This window comes from Physcomitrium patens, chromosome 18 (assembly GCF_059467195.1).
Source record: "Physcomitrium patens ecotype Gransden chromosome 18, ASM5946719v1, whole genome shotgun sequence".
NCBI classification, from domain to species: Eukaryota; Viridiplantae; Streptophyta; class Bryopsida; order Funariales; family Funariaceae; genus Physcomitrium; species Physcomitrium patens.
This window is the reverse complement of record NC_143427.1, coordinates 8,115,525-8,129,349: the sequence shown is the minus strand read 5'-3', so window position 1 is coordinate 8,129,349 and position 13,825 is coordinate 8,115,525. Positions and strand designations below refer to the sequence as shown.

Below are 13,825 nucleotides of genomic sequence, written 5' to 3'. Positions count from 1 at the left end.
GCTTATAAAAGAATATTTTATTTTATATTTTTTTAATCTTTTGTCCAAATTTTTATGAATAATTTTATATTTTTTTACATTTTATTTTTTTCACAATTATATCTTTTAATAGGCATATTTTAAAATCAAATATTCTATAGATTTTAAATCTTAATTATACATAATAATTTAGCTTCTTAATATGTATATATATATATATATATATATATATATATATATATATTTTAGTAAAATTATTATTAAAGTAAATAAGCTTTATTTTGTATAGATGCAATTTTAATTGCAAAATTTAAAATATAATTATATATTTCAATAATACTATGAATTAAACAAATATTTTTAAACTATTAAAAAATATTTTTTACACCAAATAAATATAATATAACACAAATGTAGTGTTGAATCTCAGCTGTAAAATCTCAACTATGCTTGGTGAACTTTGATACAAAGTATATCCACAATATTCAACCACTTTGGGACAAGCCCCACCTCCCCCCCCCCCCTCCAGGACACTGAGGGATGGACGAAGAGTGAATGGACGCAGATCATCCAACGGACAGAGTAAAGGGAACATCCACCCACCCACCCACCCACCCACCCATCCATCCATCCACTCATTCATCCACACCGCGCTCGCAGCGAGCTCGGTGCCGCGAAGGGAAATGAGAAATGAGAGATGCGTGTGCGTGAGAGAGAGTGTGTAAGTCTGTCAGTCTGTCTGTCTTGCGTTGTCGATGCGGAGGAGGAGGAGGAGGAGGAGGATGATGATTCTTCTCTCCTCGCCCCCCTTTTTCAGGTGATCCATTGCAGCCCAATTTTTCTGTGGTAATCCTGCGGATGAGCTATCTCCCCCTACCCTCGCCCCACCCCCTTTGCCGCGAAAATTCGCATCCTACAGATCACCCTGCTGTCTTTTTGAGCAGCGATGTCGACCAGCACTTGGCTATGCGAGTAAGTTTTCGGGCCGTTCCTTGGATATCAGCTGGCGATGAATTCCTGAGTCTGCTCTCACAACCGTTGATCTTGCCCAGTTTGGCCTTCAGCTGAGCTCTCCTCTACCCATGGCGCAGTCTATGGCGTCGCCATCGACGGTTTCCTCTGCAACCTTGCCCCTGCAGCTGAGTGGTGGGGAGGTCTTTTCACGCTGCGGAGGTCGTGGATTTGCAGCTCCATCCCCAACGCTCAAGCATCACGGTCATGTCGTCGCTGTTGCTAACAGCACGGCGTCTGCTGCTCGGGGAGGGAACTGGGTAATCAACCAATGCTCACAATTTCAGCAGCAGGTATTGAAATGGCTCCCTTCTTTTCGTATTTTGTAACCTTCGTGTATGTTGTGGGTGGTCATACAGCTCCAAGGAAATATGAGTCGTGAAGTTAGTATTGTTTTTTATCTTTTCTTTTCTTCTTCGCTGCTCAAACCCGGTTTTGAATTTGACCTTGGAAACTAGTAACCGGAATTTTTCTCTCTTTGGGATTAGACTAGCTACTCTAGCCAAGAAGACAAGTGGATTGCTAAAGGGTGGTTACTCGGAGCCCTTGGACACCTTCAGCAGGTGTTTGGTATAGGGAGTGGTGGTGATTTCATAACTCTTTATCCGTCTTAGGCTTTAGCGGCTATGTCGAGATACATTCAATGCAGGGGAATCGACCATTGCTGTGGATTTTTGTTTCATTGTTCAAGCTGGTCATCCGAATTTTTGTCACACTATGGTTTCACGTGCTCTGTGTCTGTCATGCTCGCGACTAGTTTCGTAACGTTCTCTTTTTCTTTGTCCGCAGATGGGTTTTCTTGCGTCTAAAAGCACTACCCCAATCAACTGCAAGCGTGTCGCTGGAGTTGCAAGCATATCCGATATTTTCAGTTTTGTCTCGGGAGGCGGGAATAAAGGATTTGGTGGATGGGGGTTTGGCGGAGGCGGGGGCGGAGGAGGGGATGGGTCTGCCGTGCCAGCTGCGGGCGAGACCTTGTTTGCAACATCTGACGATGAAGCATTGATCTTAATTACAGAAGATGTCATCTATCTTCAAGTTGGAGTAAATCGATCCCTGAACCCCTTTTTCCTGTACCATTGTAGAACTTGCACGTCGTTTTTTTCATTCCTCTTTTGTATTTTCGTTCTGGACAGAAGGGCCACTGTTTTCTTGCCACTGATAGTTTAGCATTGTCCTGGTACTTGCAGGGGATGTCTTGTGGAGGCTGCTCTGGAAAGGTTAAAAGGATACTAGAAGCTCAGGTATTTTCTTACAATTTCTATCTTAATTCATAATGGTTCCTGAATTTAGTTGTTCGATATTTGAACAAAATGAAGATGAAGGTTAAGACCTAAGTTAAGCAGATAAATTGATTCATCTTTCCTACGACTAGGACAAGCCTCCAAAACTGTTGTGTATATATCAACTTGAATATTCGCAACACAAAGGAAAGTGATGCCTCTTTTAACAGCTAGGTTTTGATATGTTGGTGTTTGCAATGCCAGCCACAAGTGAAAGAAGCAACTGTAGATTTAGCGGCAAAAACGGCAGCAGTGCAAGTAATTACGGATCCTGTCGATTCAAATGAGTGGGAGTCTATCAAGCGTCAACTTGGTGAATCCTTGGCTGAGCATCTGACTAGTTGCGGCTTCAACTCCAGTCTCCGAGGTATGTTCAAACCTGGATACCGCCATGCAAGGTGGCTATGGGGAAGACTTGAATTCCCCCACTTTAACAAGTAACTGTGCCTCAATCACTTATAAACCAGGGTTTGAATCTTTTATATAAATCAATAATACACAGGAAAGAAGGGAGAAGCAAAAGATTCGACTTGGTCACTATCGGCATGTGAAGTTTGTGTAGAACACAACCTACTTGCTTTACTCATTCTTGAGCATCTCTGTGTGCAGAGCAAGAAGGTGCCACTATAGCATCCACAGCCTGACTTCAAAGAATCATCTGAAGACATCTGCATTTCTTCCAAGCCAAATGCTGTCAAACAGAGTTCATAACATGTGATTGTAGCTAGATGATGCTCTCGCTTTCGCGCGAGGTGTAGTTTTTCTCACATGGTTGCGGTAACCAATTCATTTCAGTGTCATGCATTGAGTAGTTCACTAGGAACACTGCATCTCAAGCCACAATCCTCAAGTGTTGTAGTCGTTGAGGCATTGTGTGATAACATCTGCGGCCGTGGTTTAGAAGAGTACGTATGGATAGGAACTTCCCTGGAGAATGACATCGCTTGGTATGACACCTACTGTCATCCTGTTAAACGCGGATGGCAAACCGCAGTCCATTTGTCAATACATTCAGCTTACACACCAGCCTTGCAAAGTTTACTTTTATCACGAAATGGTGAAAATCACTTGCCTTTGTCAGTGGAATGACATTACGGGATCTTTTACGAATATTTTCGTGCTCTCCCTACCAAACCATTTGGTGGGGTTTTTATATTTTTACATACATCTATCGTATCATGTCGTAAAGGATTACATGTCTCAAAAGATGCGAAAAAATGTGTCAAAGTGAGGGAAGCGGAATCTCGATGAATCCTAACAGGGACCTGGAACAATTTCCGTGGAGATTACCTGGACTCGAGCCTACAAATCTTCCGAAGATTAAACGCAGCGAATGCAAACAGTTATCTCGTTTGACCATCCCTGGCGCCTCTTGTTCCCGATGCACAATAAACAAATGATATGAATCTCACACGAGCGAGGACAATCATCTGGAGAATTCAAGGTTCTGTTGTACTGTCTACTCAGCAATGTACTATCGAAGATTCATAACCTTGTCAACTGTTTCTTGGAGGCTGCGACGTTTGTTGCCGTAAGTGGAACCGATCGATTAGTTGCATCCATACTGTTTGATCACTCTGTAGCACCTCGATTTAATGGGCGGTGCAGTAAGTCGGCGGAGTTTTTGGTGAGGAGCAAGCTATTTACGAAGTTGAAGTGTTGATCGTTGTTAAGTGGTGTGAGAATCCCGTCGCGGATTCGATGTGTGGGTAATCTTCGGAATATTTGTAAGCCTGGCGATGAGTCCCTGCGCGGGGACATGCCAGTGCAGAGCAGCTGCGAAAGGGCCGGCTTCGGCCATAGCTGCTCTGCGCTTGGCGCGTTCTGTGGCGCTGCCGTCGATGCTCTTCTCGGAAATTCTCTTTGGGAAGCGAGTAGTTCCGGTGCACTTGAAAATCGCACGATGGCCCCTTCAGTTGGGTGCTGCTCGAATTGTGTCCAATGGAGCCTTGTTTAGGGCATCCTCAGGCATCCCTGAGCAGAATCGTCAACAGCCTGGTCTTGCGGTCTCCGGCAAATTGCCTCTTCGACAAGGCTCTAAGTGGCTCAATGGTCAAGGCCCAAATTTGTGGCAACTACAGGTATTATGAAAGCTCTTCAAATCTTTAGTACGGAGAGCTTAGCGTTCACTAAATCCTAGACTTGCTTGAAGATTGCTATTGCTCATCCAAGTACATGAAGATGTCAATCTCAGGCTGGTCGATCCAGTTAAGGATGAATACATTTAATCTATTACGACGATTGATTTGAACTATCATCCTGTTCCGGATTCAAACATTGATGCTCAGCTCGACGAAGATGGCATTCTTGTAGCAAGTCAACTAGGATACAAGTGGCGGCACATGGTTTTTCGCTACATTTTTATTATTGAATGCTTCTGTTGAGTTTATCTTTCTCGATTCCTGTCACTGGTAAGGATTTTCTCTTGAGATCCCGCATCGTCCAGAACTAATAGTCCAGAACTAAGCGTTGTAGACGAATCACTTATGTATCAGGATTATTTTGCTTCGAGATTGCATATGCTCTAAGATATTGAATTGGAGGATTGAGGCTCTTCATTGCTGACATGGTTTTTTTCGTTTGTCTTAGTTGGGGTTGCTTGCAGCAAGAAGTAACAGGCCTTGTCGCTGCCAGAGCAAACTTGGTAATGGAAACATTTCTAAGGCTCTCAGTACTAGCACGGGAGGTGGAGGTAGTGATGGTTTTTTTGCGCCAGCCGCAGGCGATGCCTCAAATGTGGCATTTGGCACTGAAGTATTAGCACCTCATGCGGAGGATGTATTCGTTCTGGATGTTGGAGTGAGTAGCTTTATTAAAAAAAATCTCAAACCCCTCCACTTGCACTTGTTCTGTGCATCTGAACATAAATTGATACTTTTCGAAATCATCACCAAGTGAGCCATTCTCTTGTGTATTGTGGAAAGTTTTATTCTGGTCAATGATCTCTGATTATCAATACTATATCTTGTATATGCAGGGAATGTCGTGTGGTGGTTGTGCTTCTTCTGTGAAAAGGATATTGGAATTACAAGTACTTCCTCTCATTCTTGTTCTATTTCACATATATGTGAGAAAGTATATATGAATCTCCATCAAGTGTTTGCTGTATTCTTAGATACCACTCGAGAAACAGTCTTAACCTTTACTTAAATCTAGTATTAAAGTGGATTGGTGGTGCTACCATTGGTAGCCACAAGTGACAGGAGTAGCTGTCAACTTAGCGACGGAGACTGCACAAGTAAAAGTAACCTCGGAGTCTGTGGGGAAAAATGGATGGGAAAAGATTAAGCGTCGACTTGCGGAATCTTTAGCTAATCACTTGACGAGTTGCGGTTACAAATCTTGCCCTCGAGAAGGTATGATCGTTATGTCTAAGAATATTTGAAAGCAGTTACATATTCTGCCACCTTCTCCGCTGTTACCCTGTCATTGAGTAGTTCAAGTGTTGTTCAGGCAATACAGGAAGCAACTGTACGAGGATCTTTTTCGGTCAGCATGAATGTACTGCACATTCTTCAATCCGAAGTGAATCTTTTTGTTAAGAATGCTTGGTAAAGCTTTATTTCTTATTGAGTATTCTTGTTTCCAGAGCAAGCCGAGAAGGGTAGAGGTGTGGCTTTGCCTGCGGCACTTCGTAAACGTGAAGAAAGACTCGCTAAGCTGAAAGACAGTGGTATTTTGCACATGTTCAACTGCTATGTTTGGTTCCTTTTGTGAAATTAAGTAATAAAATGATGATCTTTATGTTCTGTAAGAGTTGTATATTCTCTGTATGTGTAGGACTTCCTATCTATTTTTTGTATTCCATCGTATAGTTGGAGTTGGGACATTCTTGTGGACCAAATTATTTGCGCTATATTTTTCTTTAGTAGGAGTGGTTTCCCAACTGAATTAGTGTGCTTGTTTCCAATGGTTGCATTGTTGTTAACTATCTGCACCTGGTTTTTACCTGTTTGGCTTCATAAGCTTGTTGGGTGAATATTGGTACAGGACGAAGGCTAGCAGTTGCATGGACTCTTGCTGCATTTTGCTTGGTGGGCCACAGTCATCATTTTATTGGGCAATTAGATCCATCATGGCTTCATATGTTACACTCCACTGGATTCCACGCAGCTTTGTCACTGGTTGCTTTGATTGGACCTGGACGCAAGCTATTAGTGGATGGGTGGAAGAGCCTTTGGAGGGGATCGCCCAATATGAATACCCTTGTTGGACTGGGAGCAGTGTCATCATTCGCTGTTAGCACTGCTGCAACTCTATTACCCAAATTGGTATAATTCTTGTGCTGTAGCTCACGCTTTCTAACCGTTTGATTAACACTTTAATTTAGTCATCTTTTGTAGTAGTGCATATCGTATGTGCTTGCACTATCTGCTATTTCCGAGAACCTAAGCAGATGTTTCAAAATGCCAGTTCAGAATTTGTTTGTATTTTGCATTGCGACTTAATCGAAGCATTGCTGTTTGGTCAATGTTCATTCAGGGATGGCAAGCATTTTTTGAGGAGCCAGTGATGCTCCTAGCATTTGTGCTACTGGGAAGAGCAGTGGAGGAGAGAGCAAAGCTTCAGTCTAGTAGTGATATGACTGTCCTTCTTAACGTGTTGCCCTCAGAAGCACGCCTACTCATAGGGCAAGACAACGATGGCCATCCAACTACTATGAATGTTCCCTGTGATAGTCTATCAATTGGAGACGCAGTTGTTGTGTTGCCTGGGGTATGCTTTTCTAAGCACTGAAGAGAGTGAAGTTTTTAATGGTGATTTTATACTGTGGTTTTATCCTATTTTATCATTTAGCGATTTAATCTTTTATGCTCCTTAGAGGTATTGCTTGTAGTGTTCACTTACAGGTAGTGGCAGTTTCGCATCTACGATAGTGTTGTGCTTTTCGTAGGACAGAATTGCTACATGTGGTACTCACAAGTGTGTCATAACAGGATCGAATTCCAGTTGATGGTGTGGTCAAGTCAGGAAAGAGCACCGTCGACGAGTCCAGTCTTACAGGAGAGCCCCTGCCTGTTTTGAAACAATTTAGAGTAAGTAATTTTCCTTTTTGTTTTCCTTTTTAATAAGAATAATAATAATAATAATAATAATAATAAAGAATTCATAACTGTCTTTGGCCTGTTTGTGTTACTTGTTCTTTGGACTGTAGTGTATCCTCTCCTTTATGAAGGGCAATGTTGAACCTCATGTTCTTGCTACAATCAAAATCATTTAATTTTACGCTGTGCGTTTATTCAGAAGTCTCCGCTAAATATAGAACATGTATATCTAAGGTCCAATAGAGCTTATTCTGTATGTTTTGCTCCTTAAGGATGAAGTCACAGCTGGAACTGTCAATCATAATGGCACTATTACAGTTCAAGCAAAAAGAGCCGGTGGTGATACCGTTATGAATGATATTATTCGTATGGTGGAGGACGCTCAGACAAGAGAAGCTCCTGTGCAACGGCTTGCTGACAAGGTAAATCTGATTACTTGATTGATTGAACTTAGTTCAAGCCAACTCAATCACTGGAGCATTTCATCCTTTGACCAAATGAAGAAGTGAGGTACAAGTCACATGAGTTGTGAAGAAGGTTTTTCAAGATGGTTATCGTTTCAAACCTCTTTAGCTGTAGTACTAATCGTATAATGATGCATTCCCTCTTATTTTCTCTTGAAGTGGGCTGTTCGTGTGACATCAAACCATGATAGTTACCTTAAATGCTTTGCGCAGCTTACAAGGGTCTCTCTTTTTCTTATAGGTTGTGTGGTATTTCTTCGCATTTCTGGCTCTTATTTTTGCATGAGGTAGTCATTTGAAATTAGTTTTATTGATAACATGTACCGCGTGCAGGTTGCAGGTCGATTTTGTTATGGGGTCATGGCACTCTCCGGAGCTACATTTGTCTTTTGGACCATGTTTGGACCTGTGTTATTCCCAGCAGTTGTGCCAACTGGTGGGCCATTATTGCTTGGCTTTCAGTTGGCGTGTAATGTTTTGGTATTGAAGCTCGCCAACCTTTGCTGACCTTGGCTAAAAATTGCTAACATCTCTACACAGTTGTTCTGAGAACTGTGTAGAAATGTTTAAAACCATTCTTATTCCGGGTAGTGTTTTAGTAATTGAAGCTAGCAATCCAATGCACTGGATTGGAATGAAAATCCTTTTGACGAGATTGTTAATTGCACTTTTTGACGATATTGTTGATAGATCACCGTTCAGGCTGTTTGGAGCGTTATGATTTCTTATTGTTTGATTTGAGTCACATTAAATGAGCAGGGTTTTCATTTGATCATATTTTGTGCCGTCGATTTTCAGGTCATTGCCTGCCCTTGTGCCCTTGGACTTGCGACTCCAACAGCCGTTCTGGTATGCAATTAGCAGGGATATGCATTTGATCCTGTGCGTGAAATTTTATGTAATTGAAACGTCCAAGTCTTAACAATCCTAGTATTCTTGGGCTATGGCTGGATCATGGACCATGAATTACAATGAGCGACTTACGAAGAACATAATCTGAAAAGCGCAGACAAGAATTTATAAGGTCGAAGTGTGAGAAAGCATATTATGTTTATATCGCTTATGAAAATTCTATTGCGTGTATGTTGCATGCATTGTTGATGGCAGTCATGTTTTTTCACCAGGTTGGTACATCCCTGGGGGCACGGAGAGGTCTGCTTATAAGGGGCGGAGACGTTTTGGAAAAAGTGTCATCTATTGATACTATTGTGTTTGACAAGACGGGGACGCTTACAGTTGGTCGGCCTGTTGTCAAGAACGTGATTTGCAACAGTAGCACGTGGTCTGAAAAAGAGTTACTGGCATTTGCTGCTGGTGTGGAGAGAGCAACATCTCACCCCATTGCTAAAGCACTAGTGCAGGCAGCTACAAGTTATGGTTGCCGTCAAGCAGTGGTATGTGCATATATGGTGGCATGTATTTGACTTCGAGTGAAGCGCTGCTTCTATACTTCTCTGTTTCTTTGATCCGATATCTCTTATTGCTTTACTCAGTTATTTGTACATTGTGCAGGCCGAAGAGTCTACGTTTGAGCAGGAACCAGGCAGTGGAGCAAAAGCTATTATTGAAGGAAAGCTTGTATCTGTAGGCACGTTAGAATGGCTACAAAGGTATGTCACAGTTGCGTTTCCGTTGCGAACGGTCTTGAAGCCTGAGATTTGTTACTTACCGATTGAATCTACAATCCTTTCTTACTGCCTTTTATCTCAATTCGAACCGAGGAAAGTAGAGTGCCAACTCATTGGTTGACTTTGCTTTCTATAGATCTGGAGTGGAAAGAGTACCTCCGGAATTTACAGGGGCTGCGACGCAAGGGCAGACTGTTGTCTATGTGGGTGAGTTCACATTAATTCTAATTCGAAGATTTGAGTCCTTTTAGTCTGTACCAGTGCTCTAAGTGGCTCAATTTTTTATTTTGTCTTGTAGGGTTTGTAAATGACTGGCCCAAGAATTGGTTCTTGAATCTTTGAAATGAGTTCGGCAATATATGTATGGGCAGTCCTACTTGGCTTATTATGTTCTTTCTGATAGGTGTGGATGATAAGGTCGTGGGAGCTATCACAATGATCGATGAAGTGAGGGACGATGCAAAGGCTACCATTGAAACCCTTCATTGGATGGGCATTAAAACGTCTATACTGTCCGGGGACAAACTGGAGGCTGCTAAAGCTGTAGCTGCGAAAGTGGGCATCGATTGGAATAAGGTTTGCCACTGCATTGACCTCCAGCATCTTCAGTATTGATTTAATGATTAAGGTTGCATTCTCATCTTGCCTCTCCAGATAAATCTCCCGCCTAATATGTGTGCTCGATATTGTAGTTGTTATTATTAATTCTGAATGCAATGTTTTAGGTCTATGCTGGAGTGAAGCCGTCTGAAAAAGAAGACTTTATAAGACAATTACAATCGGAGAAAAGATTCGTGGCAATGGTTGGGGATGGTGTGAATGATGCTGCAGCATTAGCTCAAGCTCAAGTTGGTATTGCTATGGCAGGTGGAGTTGGAGCAGCTAGTGAAGTTGCATCAATAGTTCTTATGGGAGACAAACTGAGTCAGGTTTGTGAAATAGTTTGTGAGGTTTTACTTCGTCTCCAACGTCTACTTTGAGTGTCTGCAAAATTGGCGTCTTTTACATGCTCTTAGTGAAATCTTACATTGCGTTCTGTATCCAGGTCTGATCTTGTTGCTGTCAGTTCTCTTTTTATGCAATGCTTAAAAAATGCCTTCCCAGGTTACAACTATGAGATTGTGCAGGTTGTTGATGCTATCGAATTGAGCCGGTTAACGCTTAAGAAAATCAAGCAGAATCTTTGGTGGGCATTCATATACAACATTGTAAGTCAATACATCTGCAATTCTATACATTGTTGGTCATTCCTATCCACAAGGATGTAAGTATGGCAGTTGGTATGGAAATTTCGTTTGATTCTTAAAGACTGCATGGAGTTCTGTTTGTGTTCTTTTGGGCTTCCGCATATGATCCAAGGACAAACCGAATATTTAATTCTGACTTGGCGTGCTTCATAGAATGGTCGGCCTCGAAAACAATTGATTTAAACACGAGTTTAAGCAACTCTAATTTCCGTGTTTTCTTTTATACCAGGTGGGACTACCACTCGCTGCAGGTGCTCTGCTGCCTTCAGCCAATATAATGCTTACTCCATCAATTGCGGGTGCACTCATGGGTATAAGCTCTTTGGGTGTCATGGCAAATTCATTGCTGCTCCAGCTGGAATTTTCACGGCCTTCTTCCAATATGAAAAATTCTTTGAGCTCCTCACGGAGGTCAGCAGATCCATCACAGCATGTTGCATCCATACCAAACGGAAATTCTACTCAACAGGAGTTTGAACGATCTCAAGACGAAGACGTTGAGTTGGGATTGGATTCCCTGGAACGAAGTGCCAAGTATTTTCACTGATCTCATAGCAACCTGGTCTTAATCCTTGGTAGGTGTATCTAGCATCTCACATGTGAGATATCAGACGGTTCTTTATCTTAATTTTCCAAATAAATTTTGTATTAATATGGAATAATAAAAAGACTACAGAAATAAATAGTAAAAAAAATATTTTAATAATATTACTATAATATTTTCATTATTTTGAATATCAAATTTAGAATTTTTCACGTAGAGATCTTCAAAATTAAAATTAATTAAAAGAATGAAATTATAATTTGAAGATTTCATTCAAATAATTTTATAATCTTTAAAAATATAAAACTATTTTTTGAGTTGACAAGTATAAAGAACTTCAAAACTTTATTGTAAAAAACATAACCATGGTTTAATTTTTTTATAGTTTTGTATATACCTGTAAATTAAAATATCGCACTTGTAAAAATATATTATTAATTTCATGAAAGATGTATATTTAATAATACATGAGGATTTAACAACATGGTTCAATCAAATTTTGTTAAGAGATCTGAATTTAAATATCTTTCCCACTATGAACATTTAAATTCTATGTATTAATAGAACCACAAAATAACCATCGTATTCAATATTAATGTATTATCATTGTCAATTAAATGTGAAACTATGGCATATTAATATGAAGTTTAATAAATAGTAAAACTTTTTTTTAATATTTTGGTATTATATTGTCATAAAATATCTATCATAATAGACATGACATTTTTATATCATGACATAAAAATTGATCTTGATTCTTCATATATATATATATATATATATTTATTTATTTTATAAATTTGTAAAAATTTGAATAAAGTAAAAATTATAAAAATAATAGAATATTATATATTTTAATATAGATCTATAAAGCCATTACATAAATGTCATATTTTAACTTTAATCATATTGAATTTGAATTTATTTTTGTAATTTATACTTTTTAAAAATCATACTTAACAACTTTTTTTTAGCATAAAACTTTGATAGATGTAATTGATAAGCAATAGGATTGACTTGTCTACAAATAGGAAAATGTCCAAGCCTATAATAGTCCAATTTCTCAGAAGGACAAGTAATCTTGATATTACGATGGAATAACCATACTTTATTTTTTACTTTGAATTGTTGTTCTTTACAATAGGCATCCACATTGATCTTTCATCGTTCTTGAGCTTCGTTTAATTATGCCTTTACTGTTGCATGTAACTCTGACAAATGATTTGTCAAATCTTCTGTCGCAAGATTATCACTTTTTGAAAGGTCAAAAGTATCAAGTCATGGATGATAACCATAATTGAAATATATATATATATATATATATATATATATATATTCAATAAAAGAATGTATTGAATTATTGTATGTAAACTCTACTAATAAAAAAAGAATTGGTTGATTATCTTAATGATAATTGATGATACATCTCAAATACTATTATAGAACTTAATTCACTTATTTTGTTTGTCCATCACTTTGAGGATGAACAATTAAAAAAAGCTTTATATCCACTTTTAAAATCTTGAAAAGGATTCTCCAAAATCTTGATATAAATTGAGTTGCCTTATTTGATATAATATCCTTGGACAATCCATGATAGTGATAGATGTTGTCAAAAAAAAGCTTAGTCGTTTCTTTACTTTCGATAGATTTTGAACATAATAAAAAATATTCTATCTTGATAAAATGATCTACTATCACAAATATAGAATCTTATAAACTTGAAATTAGAAGATTCGTGATAACAAATCCATAGAAATCAAAGTCTATAGTTATTCTGGAATAGATAATAGCTAAAGAATTCCATAAGATCGATGGTGAGGAGTTTTGGATCTTGAATAAATATTATATGATTGTATAAAGCCTATGATTGCCTTCCATATTTAAAGCCACCAAAAATCTCTTGATATTAGCTCCAAAGTCTTATTGTATCCAAAATATCTGACTGTTAGAAAGTCATTACGAATTTAAAGAACACATAATCATGTCCTACCATTTGAAATATATAATTGTCCCTTGAAATAGAATAGATTGTTCTTGAACACAAATTTGAAAGTATCATGAGACTTGAAAGAATTATTCTTGATATCGTAGATAAGACGATCAAAAGACATACTTAATTGAATTTACATGACAAAGGTTGAATCAACAATCAATGTTGATTTTATTGTTCAAAAGTGAAAATACTCTAGTTGGTGCAAGATAAGAATATCTAAAAAAGGCATCCAATAAACCTTATTATTTTTTAAGTCGATAAATAATCTTAAAATCAAATCTCGATAAAGAAATATTCCAACAAGCTTAGTGACAATTTAAAATATGTGTTGACATGAAATACTAGAAGTTCATGTAGTCTGTATACACAATGATTGGAATAAAAGTGCCTTCTAGATAATGATACCATTTTTAAAATGAAACCACAATTATGAAGAGCTTTTTGTCAAGGATCTTATAATTAATCTCAACTACTAAAAATATTTTGAAATAAAAAGCTATTAAATGGAGTTTGTTATCTGCTCCTATTTATCACAATATTACATCTAAGGCAAATTCTAATGCATCTATTTCCATGAAAAATACCTTGGTAAAGATAATAGAATATAATATTGGTACAAAAATAAATT

The 13,825-nt window shown here is 38.6% G+C and overlaps 1 protein-coding gene across 1 annotated transcript; it reads left to right on the top strand.

The window, feature by feature from the left end:
- The first annotated feature begins 957 nt into the window (after window positions 1-957).
- LOC112295386 (copper-transporting ATPase PAA1, chloroplastic) lies at window positions 958-11,363 on the top strand. Its single transcript, XM_024546900.3, has 24 exons — window positions 958-1,283; window positions 1,780-2,034; window positions 2,181-2,234; window positions 2,478-2,640; window positions 2,883-2,914; window positions 3,069-3,330; window positions 3,957-4,354; window positions 4,863-5,072; window positions 5,251-5,304; window positions 5,464-5,629; window positions 5,863-5,946; window positions 6,264-6,544; window positions 6,756-6,989; window positions 7,211-7,309; window positions 7,591-7,740; window positions 8,116-8,262; window positions 8,581-8,631; window positions 8,907-9,176; window positions 9,295-9,392; window positions 9,547-9,617; window positions 9,814-9,986; window positions 10,136-10,339; window positions 10,538-10,618; window positions 10,887-11,363. Exons 1-24 carry the CDS (start codon window positions 1,062-1,064, stop codon window positions 11,202-11,204), a joined length of 4,077 nt encoding a protein of 1,358 aa, XP_024402668.2. The 5' UTR covers window positions 958-1,061; the 3' UTR covers window positions 11,205-11,363.
- The last annotated feature ends 2,462 nt before the right edge of the window (window positions 11,364-13,825 follow it).